The 13103-nt window shown below is 33.2% G+C and overlaps 1 protein-coding gene across 2 annotated transcripts; it reads left to right on the plus strand.

Moving 5' to 3' along the window:
• The first annotated feature begins 1262 nt into the window (after positions 1–1262).
• Positions 1263–12312, plus strand: LOC121971657 (actin-related protein 5-like). Of its 2 annotated transcripts, XM_042523016.1 has the most exons (12): positions 1263–1517; positions 1617–1687; positions 2406–2530; positions 4398–4439; positions 7027–7129; positions 7272–7381; positions 7671–7780; positions 7868–7958; positions 8168–8599; positions 8765–8892; positions 9470–9797; positions 11508–12312. In XM_042523016.1, exons 1-12 carry the CDS (start codon positions 1402–1404, stop codon positions 12015–12017), a joined length of 2166 nt encoding a protein of 721 aa, XP_042378950.1. In that variant the 5' UTR covers positions 1263–1401; the 3' UTR covers positions 12018–12312. The 2 variants fall into 2 exon arrangements, with proteins under 2 accessions (XP_042378950.1, XP_042378951.1); XM_042523017.1 differs by lacking the exons at positions 1263–1517; positions 1617–1687 and having other exon boundaries at positions 2440–2553.
• The last annotated feature ends 791 nt before the right edge of the window (positions 12313–13103 follow it).

Genomic DNA, 13103 nt, shown 5'->3' on the forward strand with positions numbered 1-13103 from the left:
GTTAGTTCACTGTTAAATAATTTAAATAGATTAAATTAAAATTTTATTAATCTATTTAAAAATAAATATAAGAGGACCGACCCGTACTCGTGACCCGTACAAGTTGGTATGTGGTGGACTTAATTGACTCATAGATAGATAAAACAAATCTCCAAATTTAAAATTAAAGTGAATAATTCATTAAATTCATGAATTTGATTCGTCTAATCTATAATCCAAATTTAAATTTAAAATTCTAAATCTATCTAATCTGTAATCTAACTTAGATTGAGTTAGAGATTTTTTAATTTGTCGAGACAATGAATCAACCCGCACCATCTTATCAAATGGCCGCCTCACTATGAATCAGCTCAATCTACTATTGGTCGATTTGTGCTTACCTATGTGATGATTTCCCGATGTGAATATGATTTTAAGGTTAAGGTTATAATTTAATGGGCAAAATTATAAAAGGTATTTTTTTTTAACTATAGTGTTTTTTAAATAATAAATAAATAAATATATTAAAAAATTATTTTATCAATATTTTATAAAAGTTTTTTAGGCATGGGGATTGCATGCAAAGTTATGATTACCATTAGGGATTTTTCTCTAATTTACTGATGATAATATATTCTCATTTTATTTGTTAAAAAAATAAAATAAAAATTCTAAATCTTAACTATTAGATTTAATAATTTAAGAATTAAGGTTCGATTGTACGTTATAACTTATAGGTTCATATTTTGTAGGGCCCATGCAACTATAAGTGTTGGGTCGGCAATATAAATTAAATTTTTTATTGGTGTTTTACAAAGGAAAAAAAATGTTTGAAAATTATAACTTTATAAATTATGTGTTCAATAAACAGTAAAATAAAATCAAAAAATATATTGAAAATCTAATTAAGAGCAACCAGGTATTTTTTTTCACCTCATAACTCAGAAGATAATGAATCTTTTAAACTTTATGAGTTTTTAGAAACAACATAATTTAGTTTTCTAAATAAAGAAGTGTGCTTTATGAGTTTTTATCTGGCCTTTTCTTTTTGGGCATCTATTTATGACCAAATTTTAATTAGAATCCGACTACAATTAAAAAGGGAACCAGAAAAAAAAAGGGAAAAAGGGTCGCTCCTAAAAACTGACTTCTGTTTTTTCATTTAAGTAAACAACATAATTTTTAAAATAAAGACGACCTTAGACATGAAAAAGTAATTTCCCAAACAATTTGGGTGAAAATGCAACTGCTCCAATTATTTCGGTTTCTTCGGGTTCGCAAGCAAACAGCAAACTCAACACCCAACTGCTACCGTGGCGTCTTTCTCCTACTCCATCAAAAGCACGAACCCTAATTCCCTGGCATCCCCATCGCCCCGCGGCTATTCTAAGGAGGCTGGAAGAACTTGTAGGAGGATTCGAGATGCCCCCGTCTTCCTCGTCTTCGTTCACGAGGCCGTCGCGGCAATCGGATTACGCGCGCTTCTCTCCGACCACCCCCATTGTGATTGACAACGGTGGTTCCACCTTCCGAATCGGGTTACGTGCTGCACTCTCACCTTGGTTTAATTAGATGGCTCCTTGATGCCGTCATATCTTGTTTGCTCTTGCCCTCGCCGACGTTTTGCTTTTTTACAGGTGGGCTGGGGAGTCGGATCCACGGATCACCTTCCGCAACGTCGTTCAGAGGCCTCGTCACAAGGCCACTGGTCAGGATTTAGAATCCTCTCTCATTTTTATCTATGTGAAAACGAAGGCTTTTAAGGATAGCATTGTACTAATCTAGTTAAGCAACACCTGAATTATTCGTTTATAATGATATGATTCTCGGTCCGACTTTACTTACATTTCAATATCTTAGATTTCTTAATTTTTGACACTTCAATACAAACATATTTTTTCTTAAAAAAATTGAAGTTTTTTTTTTTGACCTATTGGAAACATTCTATTATCTATCCTAGGCGAAAAAAACACTAAAGGAAATGACTTTGTGACACAAGGGTGTTACTACTATTGTTGACCACAACCACATAACAGGATCAGCTTTTCTCTTTTTGTGATTTTGTATACTTTCTTTCTCATACAAAGGAAAAGAAGTGTTCATCTAAATGACTATCGTTCCCTTTAAATATTATACTCCTTAGTTACTCATACCATGAGGTAAATGAGTTGCCTTTATATTACAACTTACTGGAATTTCACATGATTCCTTCCTGGTCTATTATCATTTATGTCTGCACTGTGTAAAAAAAAAAAAAAATCATATTGTTCAATTTAAATTTTATTTATTTATTTATTCCACTTTAAAGGTTACCTTTGAATGCAACTTTGTGATACGACCTATATTCAGGTTTATTTCAAGATTGTCCAAGAATTTAATTGTTGATATTTCGATATTTGTAATTTAACACCTTTTCTAAAATACAGGTGATGCGGTCACGTTAGTTGGTGATCAAGATCCTGCTTTGATGAAGTACTTCGATTGCACAAGGACATCATACCGTTCACCATTTGATTGCAATGTGGTTTATCAGTTTGAAATCATGGAATACGTGAGCTCCTGTTCTGGTTTTAGGTCATGTTAATCTATGCACCTCCAATTATGCACGCATACACTTCACTTCATTTTTTCTATATCTGTTATGCTCACTTGATTAATATACACATCAGGTGCTGGAAACTTAAGTGATATAATAAATCAGTGTCGTACATTTACAAAGCAGTACTTTACTTCCATGTATTGGATTGGCTGACTATTAGCATTGCATACTTATTGTGTGAAGAATCAAAATACAAAGGAACCCATGTCACATTATTAGTATTTGTCTTGTGTGGATAATCAAAAATACATAATGTCTTATCACAATATTAGCAATGATACATTATTATCATTATCAAGTTATTATCATTTTGTTATTATTTGATAAAATTATATGAAAGCACTTTCAGGTAAATAAATATGAACTGTATCATTAATAAATCATCATTCATATTTATTAAAATGGAAACAATAAATAACATAGTTGTATTATAATAAATAACAAAATCTAAATTTATTACAATAAATGTTGAAACCATATTCTTATAAAGTTATTGAACAATATATTGTTAATTATATGCGGTTAAATTAGTCATTATTAATTATTTTATGTTATAGGGTTTGGTTGGGTTTTTTTATCGATCGACAACAATTTCTCTCGATTGGCTCTTATAGATACAAATAGGACACTTGGTCTACATAGTGCCAATTTATGAGTAGTTGTGGGGTTGAACTATTGATCCGTGACAATCTAGAATGGTTAAGTTAGAATTCAAGAGTTTTGAGTAGGCTCTCTCACTCTCTTGTGCATTTGCTAGACTTAAAGGTGGGATCAAAAGAAAACTTCTAAATCCTTGAGTTTGCTAAATCAATTTAATTGGCCAATTTTCAATTGCCTCATTCATTTTCACAATCATCTTGATTACGTTTCAATCTATTTTCTAGTGGAATCTAACTTGTTTCTCACTTCTAGATACTTTCTTAATCTCAAGTTTTTAAAACTTATCTAAGGATATTTCTAAGATGACTGATTTTCTGGAAAAGATTGATTGACCTTTGCCAAAGCCTATCTAACTTGGGTGATCAGTAACTGTATTGATTGATCCTGACAAAGATGGTGCAGCTGATGCTAATTTTTTTTACAAAATGTGGTCCACATATGCACCTGAATACGTGGTTGTATACTGCAAATGGTTTACGTAATGCTTGACCACATTCCACCAGTATAGTTTCTTTAGAATCTTGAATATGAACGCTACGCTTCATTGAGCTAATGTAGAAAAACTAAAGGGATATTTTATGGTTTGTTTGAAGAGACAAATTCCATTTGAAATACTGTGTGGTTTGGGTGAAGATGAGTCATAAGACAGGCAAGCAAATCTTTCAGTAAAACTATGCTACCTTTCATTGAGAAGAAGTAAGACGAATCAAAATTTTAATTTCCCTGAAAATGCATTATTAATCAACTTAGGAAGATGAAATTAGCTCGACATATCATTTTAAACAAGAAAGCAACTAATAGGAATGTCAGGACTAATGCCCATCAATGTATGACAAAACTTCAATGCGGACTATTGTTAGAATATGTTCTCAATGTCTAAATAGAGAATTTACTTGACATGTCCAAGGATCTATTTTGCTAAAAAGCAACTGAAAGTATGTACCTAGTAATCCATATACTCCCTAATTATCCTCCTCAAAGTTCAAGAACATCACCATCCAAGTTCCCTAATGCTTGGCTTTTGCCACTTTTTTTATGTCAAATCTATATATACAGTTTCTGTTTTCTCTTAAGAAACTTTCTATAAGCAATTTTTGTTTTTGAAACTTTTGTATCTATGTTGTTGTGCTTTTCTGATACGCTCAATAATTTTTTGCAGGTACTTGACTATGGGTTTGAGTGCTTAGGTGCTAATTCGGAGGTTATCGATACTACCTTGAACTAATTAATTTATTCTCATTGTCATTATTGGTATTTTAGTCTAGCAGTTTTAACGAGCATGCTAATGTATAACCAATAGTCATCTTCATATATGAATTTATAATGATGCATTATTTATGCAAAGTCTTGAACTTTGTTTGATACTACTAGGGATCTATCTTCCTTGTTTGTTTTATCTGAAATTTAACTTTTTGACCTCATTTTACTGTTGAGATTCTCTTTATGTACTAAGCTTCTTAATTGGGTCAATCTAACAGACATAACTGAAAAAATTAATAGTTTTGATAAATATGATTAAGATATATACAATAAAGGCATATGCAGGTGGTAAGTGGTTGATCCACTACATTTTGTATATGCAACATACATGAGCATATACGTTAAGTATTATCAATACTTCCATTTCATAGTTCAATTTGGGAAAAAATGTCAATCATACAATATCTACAATGTAGAATAGAATATAAATGATATACAAGTGATGCGCATATACAAGCTTCCTAGTGATAATATTTCGTAGCTTTAAGGTTCTAAGTCAATTTGGTTCAATCTAATCAGTTCAAGTGACCCAAATAGAACCTTTTTTTTTTTCATTGCATATGTGTTTGGATATGCCAAATGAGGCCGCTATGCATCATATTTGTGGCCCAAGTGTTGCTTTCCAAGACCATGGACTTCATCGTACACTCATCATTTGACATTCTTAAGGGCATAATAATGCCAAGAGTATCTGGGCTTGTTTGTTTGGGCTTCTTTATTCTATTTCAACTTTTCATATTCGAATAGAAATTGAAAGTAAAAAAACAGTATTTGACAGGATGACATTTTATTTTAAAATAATATTTGGAACATGACAAGATGAAAAAGTGTAGGGAGAACATCTAAGTTGTTCCTGCTATATCACCACCTGTTCTAAAAGAGAGTAATGAATAGCAGCAAATTTGAAAATGGATCACAACAATAGAATTTAGAAAATATCATATTAAATATATTTATTTAATAATAATAGTATCAATTTTATTGGCCGAAATCAAAAGGGAGTCCTTTTTTCTCCAAATCGTCAAAGGGGTGCCTCACTTTGAATTTTTACCAAAAGGGTGCCCTACCCCACTGATCAGCCGTGTACAATTACCCAACTGTCCTCTGGTCCTCTTACTTGAATAGTACTGATTACATTATTATCTCCCGCCTAAATCTTGAATAGTACTGTTACTTGAATAGTGTTGCTGCAATGTGGATTCAACTTTGCTCACCTACCATTTACGTCATAGCAACTACGAAATCGTAACTGCTACAATGCGGATTCGACCTGCTCACCTAACATTCTGATTGTAGCAGCTTCAAAATCATAGCTTCAACATATGTAGCAACTATAGTTTTGTAGCTGCTACAATACATCTAACTGTTTCAGAATTTAGGCAGGAGATAATAATGAGTGTGGGAGAGCAATTGGGTAATTGTACATGGTTGAACAGTGGGGTGGGGTGCCCTTTTGATAAAAATTCAAAGTGGGGGTGCCCCTTTGATGATTCTAAAAAGTGGGATGCCCTTTTGATATATAATCATAAGTTCATTATTGTATTATATATAATACACTATTGAACAATATATTGAAATATTTTCATGTTCCAAATGCAAATTGATCATTTTATTTTAATCCAGACAAAAGTTTCAAATGTTTAAGATGGTAAAAATAGAACAGTAGTTTGCGTATAACATTCTATAACTGAAATTGGGAGACATTGGAAGAATCATCTTGAAGTAGTATGGGAAGGATCAGATTGAGAATTCTGTAATTGAATGACTCCAAGTTGGAAAGCTTGTAGAAATCAGTAGGTAGGGTAGACAGCCTATGGAGAAGAAGGAAACTTTTGAGAGGTGCAATGGGCAATTGGGAGAAAGCTGCATGAGGAAAGGTCTTCAGGTAGTGCCATTTTGCTTGTGATGTTTTGTGGTTGTTCATCAGTTGTTTGCGTCATTGTTGCTTTCGGATTAGTGCGGGAAGACAAAACAGTGAAGACTAGGTCAGGTGCATGAACCAAGTGTAAACATAGTTTATGACAAATTATCATAAATTCATATTGCGAACATTAATTGAAATTAAAATTAAATCAAAAGTAGTCATCTTAATTTGAAATAGGATTGATATCAAATTGTTATTAATCAGATTATTATTAAGTTACTAATATTTTATTAGCATCATTTGTTTTCAATGGGGGTGCAGGAAACGAGCTTAGGTGGAGCACAACACCAATGATCAACATAATTAATAATCTGATTGAGATATATAGTGTGGGGTCATGTCTCATTCTTTTTCTTTGGTGTGGCTGTCTCAATCATGCACATAATCTTATAAGCTTGGCGCTGTTGCTATCTCTTGCTCCTGGACTTGAATATATGATACTAAACTTCAGTTTCTCCTTGCACACATTGAATTCTTATATTCCTTGAAACAATATTACGTTAGGAACATTTAGAAGAAAAGCTAAGTTATGTTTTAAATACTTAAATTTTGTGGTTCGAACTGCTCTGATCTTATATTTTCCATTTTATTTTGCCTTGAATAGGTCAATCATCCTATTTTAATGACAGAATGTATCTGTAATCCACTATCCTCACGCAGTAAAATGGCTGAACTTCTCTTTGAGACTTATGGTGCACCATCCATAGGTAAATTTCCCTCTTCCTATTCTATTGTAATTTTCTTGTTCTAGAAAGAATGTACTATGTTTGAGTTATTTGTATTGGCTTGGAGTGATAGTGTGGGCTTTTCTGTTTCTATTTTCTCTAATGCTTTGAGCATGACATCTAGCCTTTGGAGTTGATGCTATCTTTAGTTACAAGTTGAACCAACAATATGGAAGATGCTATGAAGATGGTCTCACTGTTTGCTCTGGATTTTCAACAAGTCATGTGATACCAGTAAGTGATTTTGGCATGTACAAAGTTATGTACTGCATGTAAATCATCATTGCAAAGTACAGACCTGAATATGCACATATTGTGGAACCCAACATATTTCAGCCAATTTTTAACTTAGACAACACATCCATACAATGTGTTGTTAAGACAACCTCATCAGTATTAATTTAATCATTGTAGTGTGTTTATTTGGACATGGCGTGTCTACTTTTGTTCTTTTCCTCTTATGTTGCCAATTTTAACTTTGGATCTTTTTCTCTATACATTTTGATTAACTGTGGTCATGTAGATTGTGCAAGGGGAACCTGTTACTAAAGCATGCTGCAGAACAAACATTGGTGGATTTCATATTACTGATTATCTGAAGCAGCTTCTTTCCCTCAAACACCCACAACACATGTATGTTGCAGCATGAATGTCACTCAACTCTATGTTTCATGTACTATCTATTGTTTTTGTACTTCATTCTCAATTTTCCTTCAATAGATCAAACATTACATGGGAGAAGGCTGAGGAGCTTAAGATGGAACATTGTTATGTAGCACAAGATTTTGCTTCTGAATTGCAGCAGTTTCAGGTGGGATACCTATTATTCTTGACCTAATGCTTTGTTGTACTGGACAATCAGATATTAGGCATATGGATGATGGGCTTCTAGAACTGGGTCACTGTTTATAGGAAACTCTAGAGCATCTCGATCATTTAAAATCCTTTACCTTTGCATTTGTTTGTTTTTGGATACTATGAATCATGTTTTCCTAACTCTGTATCTTCATTTGACTGCAGAAAGGAAATGAAGATGCTAAAGAAAAAACTAGGTGCTGGCAATTGCCATGGGTTGCACCTACTCAAGGAGAGGTACCTTCCGAAGAAGAACTTACTCGGAGAGCTGCTTTAAAGGAGAAACAAGGACAACGATTGCGAGATATGGCTGCTGCTCGTAGGTCTTTGAGGATCACTGAACTCGAAAATGAACTGAATGGTCTGGAAAATTTGTCGCAACAACTTGATGAGGTGGATGAACATGATGTGTCATCTATCTTAGCTGGAACAAAGTTCTACTCAAGGCAAGAAATTGAGTCCAACATTATTAGGTTGACACAATCTTTGCGGAAGGCTAAAGGTGAGCCTATTGAGGTTGAGGAGAAAAATGATGCTTCATTGTTGGAGAAATATCCACTTGCCAGTGTACCTGATGAGATGCTAACCCCTGAACAGGTATCTTTTATATATATATATATATGGATTGGACTCTTGATTGATTTGGCACATTGATAAAATGTAATAGAATCTCATCCAACTTGCTATCTGGGTAAAATAGTTATAGCTTGCTTGAAAAGTGTGAATGACTTCTTATTTGACACTTCAGCTTCTGCTTGACAGTTGAAAGAAAAGAAGAAGCAGATATTTCTGAAGACCACCTCAGAGGGCCGTTTACTTGCCAAACAAAAGCGTCTTGAAGAGGAATCAATACGGGAGAGACAGAATCAACTAGATGAAGAGAAGCGTTTGTATGTGTTTTCCCGATACACATAAACCATCTTTTACTTATTGACAAAATTTTTATACTGAAGCACAGCTTGACTGTGTTATTTGTAAATGTTGCATTTGGTTCCTTATGAATCCATGACTTTTTGATAGAGAAGAAAGGAGTATGTTTGAATGGTAACATATGATTTAAAATGAGCATCTTTGGATGGTAATCTTGTGCCAAAATATTTTGCAATTTAAATTTCGTGCAGAAGGATGCTTGCATTTATTGATGGTAATCTTCTCACAAATTGTTGTAGGGAGGATGGTTATCATGGAAGATAAAGAAGCTCAACAAGGATAGATGGAAGAACGTTATTATTTTTTATGAGTTAAAAGAAACTATAGTTATTAATTTTGATCAAATGACTTTTACTTTGATCTTGGTTTTGTATCAATCTTGTAGCTAGCTTTGTATATCAAATTGCTAAAGGCGTTGTTCTTGTTTGTCAAATCATTTAGTAGAATTTGTGTGATGCTATCTATTATTATGGCAATTTTCTTAAACTTTGCCTTGCAGAAAAAATGTGTTCACTCTGTTCTCTGCTTCAATTGCAGGGAGAATCCAGAGTTGTACCTTGAACAAATGCATGCTAGATACAGAGAATTGTGCGAGAGAGTTGAGCAAAGGAAAAAGCCAAAAACAAATGGCAATCATAACTTATTAGGAGGTGTAGGGCGTGGTGAACGCTTGACTGCTGCTCAAAAGGAAAGGATGCGCCTCTTAACATCTGCTGCATTTGACCGAGGAAAAGGTGAAGACACCTTTGGAGCTAGAGATGAAGACTGGCAGCTCTACAAACTGATGAGTAAGGACAATGATGATGATGACAATAGCCTAGATGAGGAGGAAGCAGAACTAGCTCGTGTCACATGCAGGCTCCAGGTTTGTTTGTGCTACTTCCCATTTAGATTTTTTTTTTTTTTTTGTGTGTGTTATTTTGTGTGTTTAGTACTTTAATCATTCTTGCTTTTGTGACCATAGTTGGCCACTTATTGAACATATGATCACTAAGGTATTACCATATTAGTTATAATAAAAATTAAAACTCATTGAATCATGCAGATGATAAATATAAAATAAGACAATGAGTAATGTTGAACTTTGACTAAATTTGTTACGTGCACTGTTTTAAAAAGCATATCATGCTGCGTTATATGTATCTCCTCATGCATTCTTTTCAGTTGTCTTATCTATACTGCTTGTTTATTGTTTTGAACTCACATAGCATTCTTCAAGTTACACCAAGTTGCAACAAAGGAGGTCACATGACTATGCTGATGCAGTAGACAGGAGGAATTATTATTTGCTAGTAGAAAGAGAGTTTTTTGCACATGTGCTATATCTTTCAAATAGGGATAGGTGTTAGAAACTTAGATATAGTCATTGTGTGGTAAATCTGAATTATTTTTTATCAACTCTTTTTTGATTGATTCTTTGTAGAAATATCTTAGTTAGAGTTTTAAGTCTACAACTATTTTTCAGCAATTTATCTTGATAAGGACAACATATGCCTTACACTTCTACATAGCCTCTAGGCATTTTGCAGTGATCTGACTGCCTACTTCCAGCATACGCTTTTAAAATGATTATTTGATAATAAGAAAAGAAATGAATTATCAATTGAATGTATATGAGATCTTTACTAGTAAGGGTTTTATAAATCTTTCATTTGTTATTCTAAATGAATAAATTAACCAAGATATCATAAATAAGAGATTGATCGATTAAGATACAGAGGGACACCTAGAGTTTTTGACCATATTGTTCCCTTGGGCTGAAATGAAATTTTTATAAGATTTTGGTATAATCAGTGATGTTATTCGATCCATTTTTCTGGAAGTCAAGAATTGCTTATAAACAAATTAGTTTAGCTGCTACATGTCCACGATGGTATAGTCAGCCCCATGGTTTCGTTTTTGTTTCATATCTAGAATATACAACAATAACAATCAAACCTTATCTCGCTAGGTGGGGTCGACTAGTTTCATATCTAGAATATGCGTTTAATTAATAGTTGTAACCTTTTTTTCCCTACAAGCATCTATATTCTCAATTCTTAATAATTATAGGATGGTAAAATCTTGCTTAAAAAGCATTATCATTATCATTCTTAATAAATCATGTGTATTCTCTACTTAGCTGAAATAAGGAATCATGGAAATGTTAATAAATCACGTGCCTCCGATAAATCCACATTTTTTTAAAAAAAGTCTTGGCATGGATAGAACTATTTCTCTATGACTCACAAACGTGAAAAAAATATCTACATACATGTGTTCCTAGCCATATTGTTGGTAGTTTGCTTGACCCTGGAGTAATGCTTATAAATTGTACGGCTTCAATCACGTCATTCTCAAGTTTCTATGCATTTCTTTGCTCTGTTATTGATTTTTTTTTTTTTTAACTTCATGTTTCATACAAATTGCAGCATCTGTTTGCCAAGTTATCTAGTGAATTCTCAGTTTGATGTGTATGCACCCACTACCACAGTTATTCATTATGTTTGTACAATGTTCAATCCACTTCAGAATCATGTTCATCTTAATCAATGACTACATTCTATAGGCTAATGATCTTTCCCCACTTCCACAGGACATAGATCCAAATTTTGTTCCTAGATCAGATTTAGTCCCAATCCCAGGAGGAACCACTGAATTTCAGAAGTTCCGTCCCCAAACTGCAGAGGATTTCCAGATCATTCTCGATGTGGAGCGTTTTAAATGTCCTGAAGTTCTATTTCAGCCCAACATGATTGGTATTGATCAAGCTGGGCTTGATGAGATGGCAGGAATCTCACTCCGGAGGCTTCCCATGGTAGACGATTCGCTGAAGGCTGAAATGTCAAAATCTGTACTTGTTACTGGAGGCTGTGCTCTTCTTCCTGGATTGTTGCCTCGCCTGGAAGCTGGAATCAGGCAACTCCGCCCTTACCTCTCTCCTCTAAAAGTGGTAAGAGCATCTGATCCAGTGTTGGATGCATGGAGGGGTGCATCAAGATATGCAAATTCTCCACATTTTACTTTGCAGACCATTAGCATACAAGATTATTACGAGAAAGGGGAAAGCTTGCTGCGGCAGTACCAAATGAAGTATACGATTTGACTTGTTCATGCACCAACATGGTTGCCTGTAGAATAGAATGTAGTTTTAGTTTTTGTCATCTTGATAGCTCCAACTTTTGTGAGCCTGTAGCTATTCATCCATGAGAATTGGCTGTGTTTCCTTGGACACGTAATTGTGAAGCTTAAAAGTGAAGAAGCATGCAGTTTTCAAGGAATCCGGTTAAACTAAAGCACCAAGATGGAACAGTTGAAAGTATGCACAAGAACTGGCGGTCTCAAAATCTTGTATCAGTTTTTTGGTTGCTAAGAAGTACAATCTGTGCGTTTTGGCTCAACATTCTTTGTCACATTAATTTTTAATTGTATTTTAAATAATAATAATAATAATAATAATAATATTATTATTATTATTATTATTATTATTATTATAAGTGTGACTGAAAATAACCCTAGCAATTAAAGCACCTTACTCTTTAAAGTTGCAATGAAAAGTTTCTTAACCCTAGGAATTAAATTCTATAAAAGAAAATAACAAAGTGTGACAAAGCAATGAGAAACCTCATTTCCTGCCCTAGAAAATATCAATGAACACAAGGGAGAAAGCAAAGTCACCACCCTTACTTTTAATCCACCATTTAAAATATATATATATATATATATATATATATAATCACTCACAATTTAAATTAATGGCATTTTTCTTTATTATAATTTTTCATTAAAAAATAGATTATCCATATAATTCAATTTGAATTCAAATAATAGCATATTTTAAATAAATAATAATAATAACAATCATAAATAGATTGTAAATAATATCAATACAGATTCAAGAAAATAATAATACATACATATGTCTTCTAAGAAAATTTTAGATAACATAAATGCATACTCTATTTAAATTCATATAAGATTCCTAGTATATATTTTTGAATCAAATGTATGACCAAACTAAATTTAGTTTTAAAATCTTTATTTCTCAATGACTTAACATGAGATGATATTTTTACCACGGGTAAGAAAATAAATTATTATACTTAGGGTTGTAAATAAATTGAATGCTTGTGAATAAATTTAGTGTTCAGTTTGGTAAAAGTTTATTTATGTTCGTTCAATACAGATAAGA

Source organism: Zingiber officinale, chromosome 4A (assembly GCF_018446385.1).
Source record: "Zingiber officinale cultivar Zhangliang chromosome 4A, Zo_v1.1, whole genome shotgun sequence".
Lineage (NCBI taxonomy): Eukaryota > Viridiplantae > Streptophyta > Magnoliopsida > Zingiberales > Zingiberaceae > Zingiber > Zingiber officinale.

Excerpts from the sequence above, each read along its gene's own strand:
- LOC121971657 (XM_042523016.1), top strand. The coding sequence starts at position 1,402 with ATGCCCCCGTCTTCCTCGTCTTCGTTCACGAGGCCGTCGCGGCAATCG. Across the intron at positions 8,600-8,764 it reads AGATGCTAACCCCTGAACAG|TTGAAAGAAAAGAAGAAGCA; the intron begins GTATCTTTTATA and ends TCTGCTTGACAG. Across the intron at positions 9,798-11,507 it reads GTGTCACATGCAGGCTCCAG|GACATAGATCCAAATTTTGT; the intron begins GTTTGTTTGTGC and ends CCACTTCCACAG.